The sequence below is a fragment of the Rhinolophus hipposideros genome, assembly GCF_964194185.1.
Source record: "Rhinolophus hipposideros genome assembly, chromosome: 22".
Taxonomy (NCBI): domain Eukaryota; kingdom Metazoa; phylum Chordata; class Mammalia; order Chiroptera; family Rhinolophidae; genus Rhinolophus; species Rhinolophus hipposideros.
Window position 1 is genome coordinate 8,850,732 of NC_138068.1, and position 13,346 is coordinate 8,864,077.

Here is a 13,346-nt window from a genome sequence, read left to right on the forward strand (position 1 = left end):
CGGAGGGAGTGGAGGAGATGCGGGGGAGGGACAAAAGGGAGTGGGGTGCACAGTGAGGGTTAGTGACTGTGTGTGAGACACAGGGAGACAGAGAGGCATAGACGGAGACCCAGAGACACATGGAGAGAGGCAGACATATGCAGACGAATGATTCAGAACAGGGATCCGGGCAGACACACGAGGAGACAGAAACTGGCAGGGGCTGAGATCTCCATGCGGCGGGGACCACAACCTGCGTGGCCCCCAGGGTGTCACATGAACATGTGGTCCATGTTCCGGAGGACCCGGAAGAGGGGGGCTTGGAGGGGACCCAGGACGCCCCGGGGCCTGTCCCCTAAAGACCAGCATCATCTGAGACATGACCTCAGGCAGGACCTCTGCTGAGGGGCCCCAGTCCTGAGCCACCCCCTCAGCCAATCCAGCCGTCGTCTGGTGTGAGCAGCATGGGAGCCTGGCCCAGGGGAAGGAGGGGATGGCGGCTCAAGGAGCAGTGAGCTGGTAGGATGGGTGGTGAGATGGGTGGTGACTCCACATAAGCCCATGACGTGGAGGAGGAAATCCATCAGCCCCTCACAAGGGAGCTTTCTACAAAACGATCCCAGCAGCCGATACTCACTGAGCACATCCTGGGTGGGTGCTGGGACCTGCAGAGCGCCGCGTGGAGGCCTGGTTGTGCTCTGGGGTCAGATAACGGGGACATCTGGGCTGCTTTTCTTCCCTCCCCCAGCTGACAATGAGCAAGTGATTTCCCCTCTCCCTGCCTCAGCCGCTCTTGCACGAAATGGGGCCAGTGATGGCAGAACCTACTGCTAAGTAAACGAGGACGGTGGTCAGCCCCGAGGGCCTAGTGTGATGCCTGCTGTGAAGGGAGTCCTGGCTCTTCCACTCATGATCTGTGAGCCTTGGCACCTGGCACAGTGCCCACGACACAGTAGGTACCGGAGAGAAGTTCGCCAAATCAAGAAGGAATCGTGCATGTTTCAAACTCTCAACTGGATCCCAGGAGGCAGGAGCACTGCTCCCCCACTCCACAGGGGAAAGGTGAGACCCTGTTCCAAGATCGTGGAGCTAGCAAGCAACCCCGCCAAAGTACACACCCAGAGCCGTCGGGCTCCAGAACCCAAGCTTTCATATATTTTTAAACTTTTTATTCTGGAAATTTTCCATATGTATAGGAAATGTGCAAAAGCAAACAGGAAACAATGCTGAGCCCCACACAGTACTGCCCAGTTTGGGCAATTATCACACTTCGGGGCCAGTGGTTCCTAACCAATTTTGCCCCCAAGGACATGTGGCAATTTCTGGATACCTTTCTGGTTGTCCTAACAGGAGGCGCCTAGTGGGTAGAGAGCAGGGATGCTTGTAAACATCCTACAAAGCACAAGACGGCCCCCACCACAGAGAATGATCCGGCCCAAAAGTCAATAGAGCCGAGGTTGAGAAACCCTGGTCTGAGTCCAAATTCTCCACTACTCCTTCTCCAAATGCTGCAGGACATCGGGCTACACTCCCACTAGAAAGGGGGGCTGGGGCATGCATTATCACATGGAGAACTGGGAGGACAGAATCTCTATGAAAAGTGACCTTGAAGTGACACTCTGGTTAGAAAAGGGGGCTTTAGATGCTGCATTTCTTGACATGTTACGTAAGACTGAGAAAATACTGTCTGGTGCCTGATGGAGAGTATCTTGGGGGTTGAGGGCCCCCACCAACCACCTTCCTTAGCACTGACTGCATCCGTGGAGCCAGCCCTGGACCCTTGGACCCTTCACATCCTAGGCGATGCCCCCGCCCCAAACTCGGAGACTCAAATGGCCAGACTGGGGAGGGAAAGGCAGGTGCCCCACCAGAGCGGTTCATGTCCTGGGCTCTGTGAGGTGGTGTCCAGTGGCTGCCACACCCGCACTGAGACCCATGTGGCCAAAGTGAGCTGCCCGAGCAGCCTGGGGTCCCAGGTTCCACTTTCCAACCTCCCGCAATGGGCACAGAGCAGCTAATGGGCACAGAGATGCTGGCGGTGAAGGCGAAGTAGGATTCCTAGCCATACAAGCCGTGGACAGGATGGAGCCAGCCAGGGTCCTCAGTTCAGAGTCCAATCCTGCCTGCTCAGCGCAGCCCCCACTCGAGGTCTCAAGGCCAATCCCGCACTGTTCCCTCCCTCTCTCCCACCCTCAGGAAACAGACATTGGATCCATGCCCAGGCCACGCACCAGGCTCGGCACTAATTCACCACAGAGCTGCCAAGGCAGAGATGGAGGCCTGTGAGCCGGCAGGCCCCCCGAGATTTCTTTGAGCCTCTCAGATTTGTCTTAAAAATCCACCGATTTCACATACAAATGTACATCCTCAACCTCTTTTTTATAAAGAAGAGCAAGGTCAGGCCATTCTGAGCCTTTATTTCTGGCTGGAGGTGCGGGGACCTGCCTTCTCTGCTGGCCACAGTCCCCACCTAGCCTCTTTGCCTCTCCCTACTTGATCCTGGTGAAGACTTGACTTCCGACACCTGGGGCACGAAGATTGTGGGACTCACTGCCTGGCTAAGTTAAAATAGTCTAACTTCTGTGAGCCTCAGTTTCCTCGTCTGTAAAGTGGGAATGGAAATAGTCAGTTATGTAACAGGTGGGCATGAAAATGAACCAAGCTAGGGCAGGTCAAGAGCTAGCATGTGTCAACCCAAAGAAGAGCCCAGAAAACTGTTCCTGGTGGCATCATCATAAGTAGTAAGTCAAAGACAAGACAGTCCCTACTCCTGAGAAACTCTTGGTCTGGGGCAAACAGGTGAACCCATAGTGACTACTCTCCCAAGGTGCTGTGTCAACAGGGAAATGGACAGGGGCTTGGGGAGCCCAGAGGAATGTTGCCTGGGGAATCCAGGTGGCTTCGAGAGATGGTGACATTCCTTTGACTTGGCCTTGAATAATGAGTAAACATTACCAGGTAGGGAGCAGGAAGGGTATTCTAGGCAAAGGGATCAGCATGTGCAAAGGTCACAGGCAGTGTCCACCAGCTCCGGGGATGGCAGAGCCCAGGCTGAGGACACTGCTGTCACAGTGATGCCCCCAATGGTAGCAGTGTTTGGGAAAGGGTACACTGAGTGTGTCCCACCAACCAGGGAGAAACTGGAGTGCTCCCATGTAGGCCTCAACAAATAGTGCCCCCAAATAAAAGCCCCTCCTTATCAAAAGGAACTTCCTCCCCACACACCCTCAAAATCTCAACAAGAATACACTGCATTAAAAAAAAAATCTGGTTCCCAAACCAGCCTGCCAAGAGCCCTCTGTCCTGCCCAGCACGCATGCCACCAAATATCCATTAATGTGTGAGTGCTAAGTAACTGCTGGGAGCTATTCAGTGGGGGCTTGGTGAGGGGGGTGCTGGGGACCAGCGCCACTCAGCCCTCCATTGTCGCATTAATATTTGCCATCTGCTCATGTTGCATTTTTACCGCAAGGGATGACGGGGGCAAAAGGAGAAGGCGCCATGAACCTCCTCTGCCTTCTTTGTGTTGGTGTCTTGCTGGTCTCCACTACAAGATAAAGCCCCAGCCAAGCCTGCCTCCTTCCGGGAGTCAACCTCCAGGGGAACTGGGCAGAGGGAGGGGGAGGCGGCCCAGCCGGGCAGAGCCTTTCTCCCTCCCTCCCTCCCTCCCTCCCTCCCTTTCCGCTGAGCTGGGCGGGTGGGGAGGGAGCTGGGGGGGCACAGAGGAGGAGGGGAGGAGACGCCAAGCCTGGCACTGAGGACTCCTGCAGGCCAGCCTGGGCAGGGCAGCTCCGCCCACAGCCTCCATTACCTCCATGAAAGCCCTTGAGGCAGCCCCAAGCCGCAGGGAGAGAGACAGGCTGGATACTCCCTCCCAGCTCTCCAATGCCTGGAGATGGCCTCCGGAGAAATCTGGAGAGGCCATCAAGGGCCATGGAAGTCTTAAGAGTATCCGTTGATTCATATTTACCACGCACCTACTATGTGCTCCACCTGGGTAGGAAACTCAAATACCCACAGGTAAGAACTGAGAATGGGTGACCTGGGCCAGATGGTGGCTCGGCAGGCACCCAGACCTGCTCAGGGGCCCAGACCTCTGCTTTTTCAAGAGAAGCCAGAAGTACAAATTCTTACGTGAAATTTGCTTTTTAAAATGCTGGCAACTAATTCAAATGAAATGAATACATATCCCAAGCTGGCCAAAGAATATATATTGATGGGGTAGATTTGGCCCAAGGTTCTCCAGTTTGCAACCTTGGCCACCAAGGCTGTGGTCCCTGCCCTTGGGAAGATCACAGAGGGAGGGGAGAGACACACTGAGCAAGGTCAAAGCTGGATCAAAGCCTGGATCTGCCACTTGTGCTGTGTGACCTTGGGCAAGTGAACAGCCCTCTCTGAGTCTCAGGTCACTCCCTCATGAACTGGAATAATAACACCTACCTCGGGGACTGTTATGGGAAGTTGAAACGGCACAGAAAGCCCTTCATGTACATGCTCGATATAACTACAATAGTTGGAGCAATAGTAGATGTTCAATGAAACCGCTGGCCATTAGTCCCACTGCTGCTAAGAGTTAAAGGCTCCTGCTTGGACAAAGAAGTGAAGGAGCTGCCACTCCCCTGTTCCTTAGTCCCAAATGCCTCTGAAGGTGTGGGCCTGTGGGGTACAGGCCATCAGCCTAAAATCCAGAGCTGGGGAGTGTGCGGGTGTGCCTCACAGGTGCAATAGATTTTTCCCACAGTGTTTAACATCTAGGGGGAAGAAAACCAAACAGATGTCCAGCTTCTTTCCCCAAATAGGAAAATCTGGCTACGCTTGGCCCCCATCTCTATAAGGCTGCTGCCGGTCCATGTCCATCCCTGCAATTCACCACAGTCTGCACCACTCTTCCCGTGTTACAGCTGGCAGACACACTCATTTATGTTACCAGATTGCCCTGTGGGCATTTGTGGAGTAAACAGGTGGACCGAGCAGGCCCAAGTCCAGGCCAGGCCACAAACCAAACCCCCAGTCCGCCTGACTCTGTAAGGATGTTAGGACTTGGCCCCAAGAGGTTTTGGTATTAGCCAAAGAGACTTCCTTGGTTAGCACCACACTCTTATCCATCGAGAAAATTAATCAAAATGACACCTCATGAACAAGATGTTTTGGCTCGGCAGAAAATAAACAGTGGTTTAAACAAATTAGCGAGGCTGTTCCACGCCCCTGGGCACACGTGCCGAGGGGTAGGCCTGGCATGGTCAGCAGTATACCCATGGCACTCAGCGGGCCTGGGCCAAGGTGACGCGGACACCCCTGGTGGTCTCCCGAGCCTTTCCAAGGCCTGTGGCCTGCGTGACTAGGTCCATCTCACACTTTCAGTTCTGCGCACATCTGAGATGATCTCCATCTGAGACGCCACAGACCCTGTGTATAGGCGCGGGGCTGACAGTCGCCTCCTCGGGCTGGATCTCTGGGACTCAGACCCTCGTTCAGGAGACCTGTCCCCTCCCCCACCTGGAGCCTCTTTTGTCTCTTCCGGTTGGACAAGGGCCCTGAGACCCTGAGAGGCAAGGATAGCAGTGAGCTCAGGGCACAGATGTTTCCAGGCTGAGGAAATACAGCCCTAACGACTAAACTCTGAAGCCTGGAGGGCACCCACGCACCCTGCTCTGCTTTCACGTTCAAGTCTCAACAAGACAACGCAGACCCTGAATGCCAGCCTTAGCTCAGGGCAGAGCACGAGCCCTGGCAATGCTCCAGGCAAAGCACATTTGATCAAGTCACTCCCCTCTATGAACCCTTCCATGGCTCCCTACTCTCCTTAGAATAATCTTTAAGTTCTCTGTGTGGCCTGAGGCGCTGCCCAATCTGGCGCTGGCCTCATATCGTCCCCACTCCCCCCCATCACTCAGCAACCCACTCTGGACTTCCTGCTACTCCTCAAGCAGCAGGCTGGATCCCGCCTCCGAGCCTTTGTGCTTGCGGTTCCCTCTTCTGGGAGCACCTGTTCTTCCAACTTCAGACTGACTTATTCATTCATGACCCAGGTCTCAGTTTACACGGCCCTTCCTAAGAGGCCATCCCTGATCCCCCTCACAGCAAGCCAGGGCCCTCTTTAGAAACGACTGTCTACTGAATTTCCTTAGGATTGGGTTGTTGTCTGTATTCTCCCACTAGACACAAGCTTCCTGAGGGAAGAGATGACAGCTCTCTCGCCAGACAGTATGGGATAGAGTCAAGGATGCGGGTTCATATCCTCATGCCCAGCCATGTGACCTTGGATAACCTTTCTGTGCCTCAGTTTGCTCACCTATAAAATGGGAATAAAATAGCCCCTCACCCATGGGGTGTTGAATTGACAACAGTGCCTGGTCCTACAGGGCTGGCTCTGTGTCACCACCACCACGACACTTGCTCACCGCTGAGTGATGAGGCATTCTGTCTTGTACCAGGACATTCTTTACAAGCAAATCTGGCTTTTTAGGCCCAGCAACACTCAGAACACTCCTTTGGAGACTTATGGAGTCTTTCTCTTCCTTTGTATTCCCACTGCTTTAGTGGAGGCTCTCGTCGCTTTGCATCAAACCCAGACCAGTTTTCTAGCAAGCATTTAATTGTGCCCAGATCAGCTGACAGGTAAGCTGTCTAAGGATCACAGCAGCTCCATGACCTGCCGACAGTCACACAGCTAAAAAATGCCACAGTGAAAGAGAAGTGCAATTCTTAGTTAAAATCTTGGAACGTTATAAGGATCAATGGAAAAGTATAACCAAAATCTTTGCTTGTATGTAGTGCAGCATGAAAATGTGGACCTTTACCATGAAAACATGCACATTTTGGTATCTGGGCGCTGAGCGCCCAGGACACCAGGCTGGCCCTCACGCTGTGGACTGACCACAGAGCTCTCAGGCAGCTCAGCTGGGCTTGGGCTGGGCTTCAGGGGAAGCTCGTCAGCAGGTGGTACACGGGCGCCCCGAGGCCACGCTCTCGGCATCCTAGGGCCAGTCTAGGCCACAGCCAGCACCCAGTCACAGGGACAGGTGCGTCTGGGCCGTGTGCTGGGGCAGCGGGTGGGGGGACTCTGCCCCACCCAGCTGTCCCCCACCCTCCCCATTACATCTGCAGAGTGAGGAAGTAAAGAGAGAAAGGACAGAGGCAAGGAGGGAAGGTGGGTCTGGCAAGGCAGAAAAAGCAAGGACCAATTTTCTCCCATCGCCCCAAAGGGCCCCTGCGCAGCTCCAGGGTCCCCACCCATTCCTGACTCTGGGAAGACCATGGTGGGGGCAGCGATGTGTGGCCTATTTCCTTTGGGGAATGGGCTTCAGGGGAGTGGTGTGGCTCACCCCACAGGGACAGGACCCGTTGCTGGCATCGCCATGGTGCCAGGCGATGCCCAAGAGCCCCTGTCCCACCCCAGCCTCCACTCCACAGGAGCCTTGGAGGGCGGGTGGGGGCAGGCGATGGAACCTGGGTTGTGAGGAGCAGCTTCTCACTACTGCTGGGGCAGAAGGGCTGCCGTAGACTCTCTGAGGGTGATGGCAGTGGTCAGTGAAAGGCAGTGTCCACCTCAGGCCGGCACTGAGGGGAACTGACTTGAGACAATGTGAAATCCTGGCTCGGGGAAAGTCCAGATGCAAGAAACACAGAACCATCTGGGCTTCAAGGACTCTACCCCCCAGACAGCAGTTCCAGTTGTTGAAACCAGACACAGAAATATCTGGCAGAGCCAAGCGGTACAGAGCGCTGGCTCTGGGATCAGGCCTCACAGGTTCAAACCCCAGCTCCACAACTTCCGGGTGGGCAAGCAATTTGACCCTTCAGCACCTCAGGTTACCCAACTGCAAAATAGGGATGATGACCAGACCTACTTCTCGGTGTGGGGTGTAAGGTGCCTGCAGAGTCAGGGCTGCAACACAAGCTGTGAAAACAATGAATCTAGAAGATACCCTCAGCTAGCACCCTAGGGGAATGTGCAGCCCTGGAAACCCCCAGGCCTACACACGTGTGTGTGTGTGTGTGTGTGTGTGTGTGTGTGTGTGTGCATGCTCACCTGCACCGTCTGCCCCAGACAAAGCCCTCCTGGGACTAAGATCAACATGCTGGGGGTACAGAATGACTCACCACCCCTGGCTGCAGCGTGTTTCCTGGAACAAGTCACCACAGGTAGGCCTGGGGGCCCCGTGTCTGGCCGAGATGAGAAGGTGCAGGTCCTGGCATGCCCAGTCACACCCTGGTGGGACCCTGCTGCAGGAGTGGGCGGGGGAACCCCAGTTCCGGAGCCCCATGGGCCTGAGTTCCAACCCCAGTACTGATCTCAGACACGTGACTCTCCCTGTCTAGGCCTTGGTCCCTGCCTCTAAATGGGGACAATAGTGCCAACCACATGGGGACAATTGTGCAGATCACCCAGCAGGCCACAGGCAGCCAAAGTCCTCTGATCTTCCTCCCCTAACATGCTTCTAAAGGCATCAGTGGGCTGAGCACTGTGTGACTGGGGCACTCCTAGACATGCAGGAACAGTTTACCATAACTTCAAGGAGAAGCAGACAAAGGAAGCAGCTTATGAGTTCACTGTCATTGAAAAGTAGAAAGATTGCATTTATCTAGAGGGGGCAATCCCCGAGGGTTTCTCAGAGGAAGTAGTATTAACTTGGGCTCTGAAGGATCAATAGGAGTTTCTAGACCATGAGATCTGTGAGTCCACTGTCTAGCTGTTACTGCCTTGGGCAAGTTGCTCACCTTGAGGCAGGCAGGCGAGCAGCACATGCCTCAAGCAGGTATAAGACAAGATGGAGCAAAGGGTCCTAGCAGGGACTAGAGAGTGAATGCCCAGTTAGGTATCACAAGTCACGTTGTTTAAATAACATTGCCTGGCCAAAGGGAATGAATTCACGCATGCCAAATTCTGTCTTGGGCTGCATTAATACAACCCCTGAAACTTTCTAAACTTCTATTTCCTCATTTGTCAAGTGAGAATAATATTACTACCCCACGCACATGAGGAGTGGAAAAGGTAAACGAGTCAACGCACATGAAATGCCTAAATCAGTGCCTGGAACACTGTAAACACTCAATACATGAGCCTTTGTGGTAACACAAAATGGAGATGTGGGAGCAGAGAGGAGAACAGGGGGAACACAAGAGCAGAGGGGGGCCCACAGGAGAGCACAGGAACAGTGAGAGACCCCACTGCGGCCACAAGGTGGTCGGCTGGGCAGACATGCCAGGAACAGGTCAGCCAGGGCTGCAATCCAGCCTTGTCACAGCAGGCTGTGTGTTCCCAGACAAGTCCCTTCACCTGCCTGAGTCTCAGTCTCCTCATCTATAAAATGGGAGATAGTAAAAGTACCTTCTTCCAAAGACTGGTGTCAGAATTAGATGCCATATAAAACAGCAGGTGGTATACGGCCACTTAGAACAGACCTAACATAAACCATCACTATAATTATCAAATACAGCCTAGGACAGGGTTTCTCACACTCAACACGACTGACATTTAGAGCTAGATAATTCTCGGTTGCGGGGGGCTGCCCTGCACATTGTAGGGTGTTTAATAGCATCCCTGGCTTCTACCCGCTAGATGCCAGTAGCACCCCTCACCTCCAACTGTCAACCAAAATGTCTCTGACATTGCCCAATGTCCCCTGGACTAGGGGATCAGCACATGATAAGTTGGAACAACAGACATGCTTTAAACACATGAAGTCTTAATTGCAGGATGAGTCTGGCCTCAGTTTTTCCATCAGTAAAAGAGACACAACGATCCTTCCTTTTTTAGGAGGTGGTAGGGAGGATCCAGGAAGCAGAGATGGAGGCAGGAGAGGCCTTTGCAAGTCACAAAGAGCCACACACAGGCTGGACACCCCACCACTGTCCCCAGGCCCTCTGGTCTGCTGGAGGGTGACTTGTGCCTTGGGAAGGAGGACCTGGCCTGAATTCTGGATCTTACTCTGAGCACGTCCTTAGGTTTGTAAGGACAGGACAGGAGGGCAGGGTCTGTTTCTGCTCAGAAAGCCCACGCCACTCAGCAAACAGCAGGTGCTCAATAAACGGTGGATGAATAAGCGAGCAGTCACAGCACTGAAACTCAAAGCTCACAGCAAGAAGAGGTGCCCAAGGGAGGGACTGAGCCACTCAGCCACCTGGGCCAGCCCTCCCCTGGCCAGCCAGACACCATTTCCTGTCTGCAGAAACGAGACATGCCCTTTGAACTCTCATTTCCTGAGCCCTTCTCCCCACCCCAGGGCCTGGGAGGAGGTGGGAGGTGGGAGATACTCACATTCCTGAAGGAGGGGAGCCCAGCGGATCCCAGCCACCTCCGCAGGGCCTGTGAGAAAGGCCCGTGGTCCCTCTCAGCCTGAAGCACGTGGTCTTCCAGGAAGGAGACATGGTGCCCCACCATCTTGACGAAGGCCTGGTGGAGAGAGAGGAGAGTGGGGGTGCCGCATCTGCCACGGACTGGAGCACATTCCTGGCTGCGCTCCCTCGGCCAGCGGAGACACGAGGCCCTTAATCACAATCACTGCCTCCAGCGGGCTCCTGGAGAGGTCAGGCCTGCTTAGCTGGGAAGTCACCTTCAGGAACCCTGACTGACAACGACAGTAACAGCTCCCACTGGTAACCAGGCCTGACCAAGCCTCTATTTGTGTCCTCCCATACTCTCCCCATAGGGACCCTGGTTTACAGAGGGAAGCCAAGGCTCAGAGAGGTTGAGTCATCTGCCCAAGGTCACACAGCTCTCTCTAGGCTCCACAGGGCCTTTGCACCAGCTCTCTCCATGCCGGCAGCACTCTTCTCTCTGTTCTTGATGGGATGAGTGCTGCTTATCTTTCAGATCCTGGATTGACTGTCTCCTCCACAGAGAAGCCTTCCCAGACCACCTGATTGAATACAACCCGAGTCACTGTGGAGCCACCCAGTTTTCTGTCTTCTTAGCCTTCCTCGTCCTCTGAACTTCTTTCTTGTGTATTTATTCACAGTCGACGTCCCTCTAGAATGTGAGTTCTGAAAGAGCAGGTGCTGAGTCAGTGTTGTTCACAGGCCAAGACCAGAGCCTGGTCAGCTAGAAGGGGTTCAGCTGGATGGTGAATGTATGCACACATGAATGAATGCATGCACGAATGAATCAATGCATCCTTAGCAAAAAGACTGGATGAACCCAAGATGGTGGCATTGTTGTGCCGTTGCCACCCTGGGGCTCTGGCAGGGGCCGAGGTGAAAGGCTGAATAAGCCACATCAGGGGCGTGTGTGTGTGTGTGTGTGTGTGTGTGTGTGTGTGTAGTGGGGGGATAAGGGGTCATGGGCTGGAAGCTTCCTCTAACCAGCGCTCTGGCCCTAGAGCTCAGAGGCCTCACTTGGCCAGCACATCTGGTTGTAAAACACAGAAAAAAGTCCTGCGGTCCCCTTCCTCCAGCCAATTCCAATTTTACGCTCCCTGCGCTAATACCAGTCTGGTGGGGAGTAAGGCCGCTGAGGAATGCACGCTCATGAGGTCTGACCAGCTTCCAAAAGGCTTGCCAGCAAGGGCAGGCCGGCCCAGCCAGGCCAGGAGAGGCCAAACCTGGGCTGCCCCAGCCTGCAACCAACTGGAAGAGATAAGAGACAGGGGACACACACACATGCATCCCCACAGATGGGGGCTGGGGGACAGAAAGAGGGTGACAGCTAATCATTGCCACCCTGGTGGTTGGGTGTCGGGAGTATGAAAGTATAAAATAAAAATTCTACATATTTTCCCTACAATGAAAATGTATTGCTTTTATTATCAGGGGGGAAAGAGGGAAGGAGGGAGGGAAAGAAGGAGGGAGGGAGGGACCGCAGGAGGGAGAGAGGAAGGAAGGAAGGAAGGAAGGAAGGAAGGAAGGAAGGAAGGAAGGAAGGAAGGAAGGAAGGAAGGAAGGAAGGAAGGGGCTCTATAAATGTTCGTTTTTATTATTAAAACTGATAAAGGGCCAACTTCTGGACTAAGGTCACTTTGTGGTTCCCCAACTCCCCCATGGAGGGTCGCACTGGTCTGAGAGCAAGGTGGTCTTGGGCGTCCTGGAAGCCCCTGGGGCCAGGGCCAGCTGGGCAGCGTGGTGAGTATCCATCCCACACAGAGTTTGCCTCTCGCAGCCTGTGGGCAACAACCACCATTACAGCTTGTCCTCACTAAGCACCTACATGTGCCAGGTGCTGGCCTAGCGACAGACCACACAGTCCCAATTTACAGAGGAGGAAACTGACTCTAAGAGGATGTGCAAGTCACCCAAGGAGCAGATCTGGGGCCCAGGTGGTCCGGCGGTGGAATCCATCTTCTCCTCTGATGGGTCCTGTTATTCTCAAAACAGGGTCCAGATTCCACAACCTATACTTACATGTATAGGTTGTCAGCCCGTGTCCACTGCTCCAGCCTCGCTCCTGATCTTGAGCTCTATACCCCCCCACAAGTGCCTGAGAGGTCTTGCTCTTTCCAGCCTCTGGGCCTTTGCACAAGCTCTTCCCTCCCCAGGCTTACTCTTCCATCTTTCAGATCTTAGCAGAAAGGTCATAACCCCCTGGAAGCTGTCTCTGTTCCAGGTCTGCACAGCTGGTCTGTCTCACCCACTGCCCCCCACATGCCATAAGCAGGGGACCAGGAACCTCGCCCCAGCTGTGTTCCCAGCACTCACCTCAGGGCAGCCCAGAGTGAGCGTTCCACAAACGTTTGTCGAGTAAATACTGATATGATTTAGGGTCAAGAGCCTCACTAGTGTTACCTCATTTTAGAGGGAAACAGAGGCTCAGAATTTGCTGGGGGCCCATAGCAGGAAGGGATAGCGTCAAGATCTGAATCCAGGCAATAGGACTCTAGAGCAGAGCTTCCAACCAGAGGTGACCTGGCAACATCTAGAGACACTGTAGTTGTCACAGAGGGGTCGGGGTGGGGGGTGCTACTGGCATCTCATGGGCGGAGGCCAGGGACGCTGCTAAACATCCTACGGGGCCCAGGACGGCCCCTCCACAGAGAATCAGGCCTGAAGTGTTAATAGCACCAAGGCTCAGATGCCCTATACGAGAGCTGCGTTCCTAACCATTAGGCTATCCTCTCTTCAGTGGCTTCCTAGTCTCAGGATAAAGGCCCAAATCCTGACCTTGGACTGCAGGGCCCAGACAACAGGGATCTCGCTGCCCAATTTCTCCAGCTCCACTCTGGTCACGTCTCCACAATCTGGCCACCACAGGATCCTGCTGGTGTCCCCATCTCCTTCCTGCCATGGAGCTAAGATTCTTCCTTCCTCCGAGGCTCTGCCTGAGCTGTGACCCCGCCCACACACCCCCCTAACAGGGCTCCTTCCACACCGCCTCCAGGGCCCGTGGACTCCACTCTTCAGTCGCTACTTCCCTCCAGAGCACTCACCTCCCT

The 13,346-nt window shown here is 54.3% G+C and overlaps 1 protein-coding gene across 1 annotated transcript in view; it reads right to left on the reverse strand.

The window, feature by feature from the left end:
• BCAS4 (breast carcinoma amplified sequence 4) overlaps nucleotides 1-13,346 on the reverse strand; it is a 55,118-nt gene that overhangs the window by 16,930 nt on the left and 24,842 nt on the right. The window contains exon 4 of the mRNA XM_081033250.1: nucleotides 10,241-10,375. Within this exon, the coding sequence (XP_080889376.1) occupies nucleotides 10,241-10,375 (135 nt within the window). The remainder of the gene's footprint in view (nucleotides 1-10,240; nucleotides 10,376-13,346) is intronic.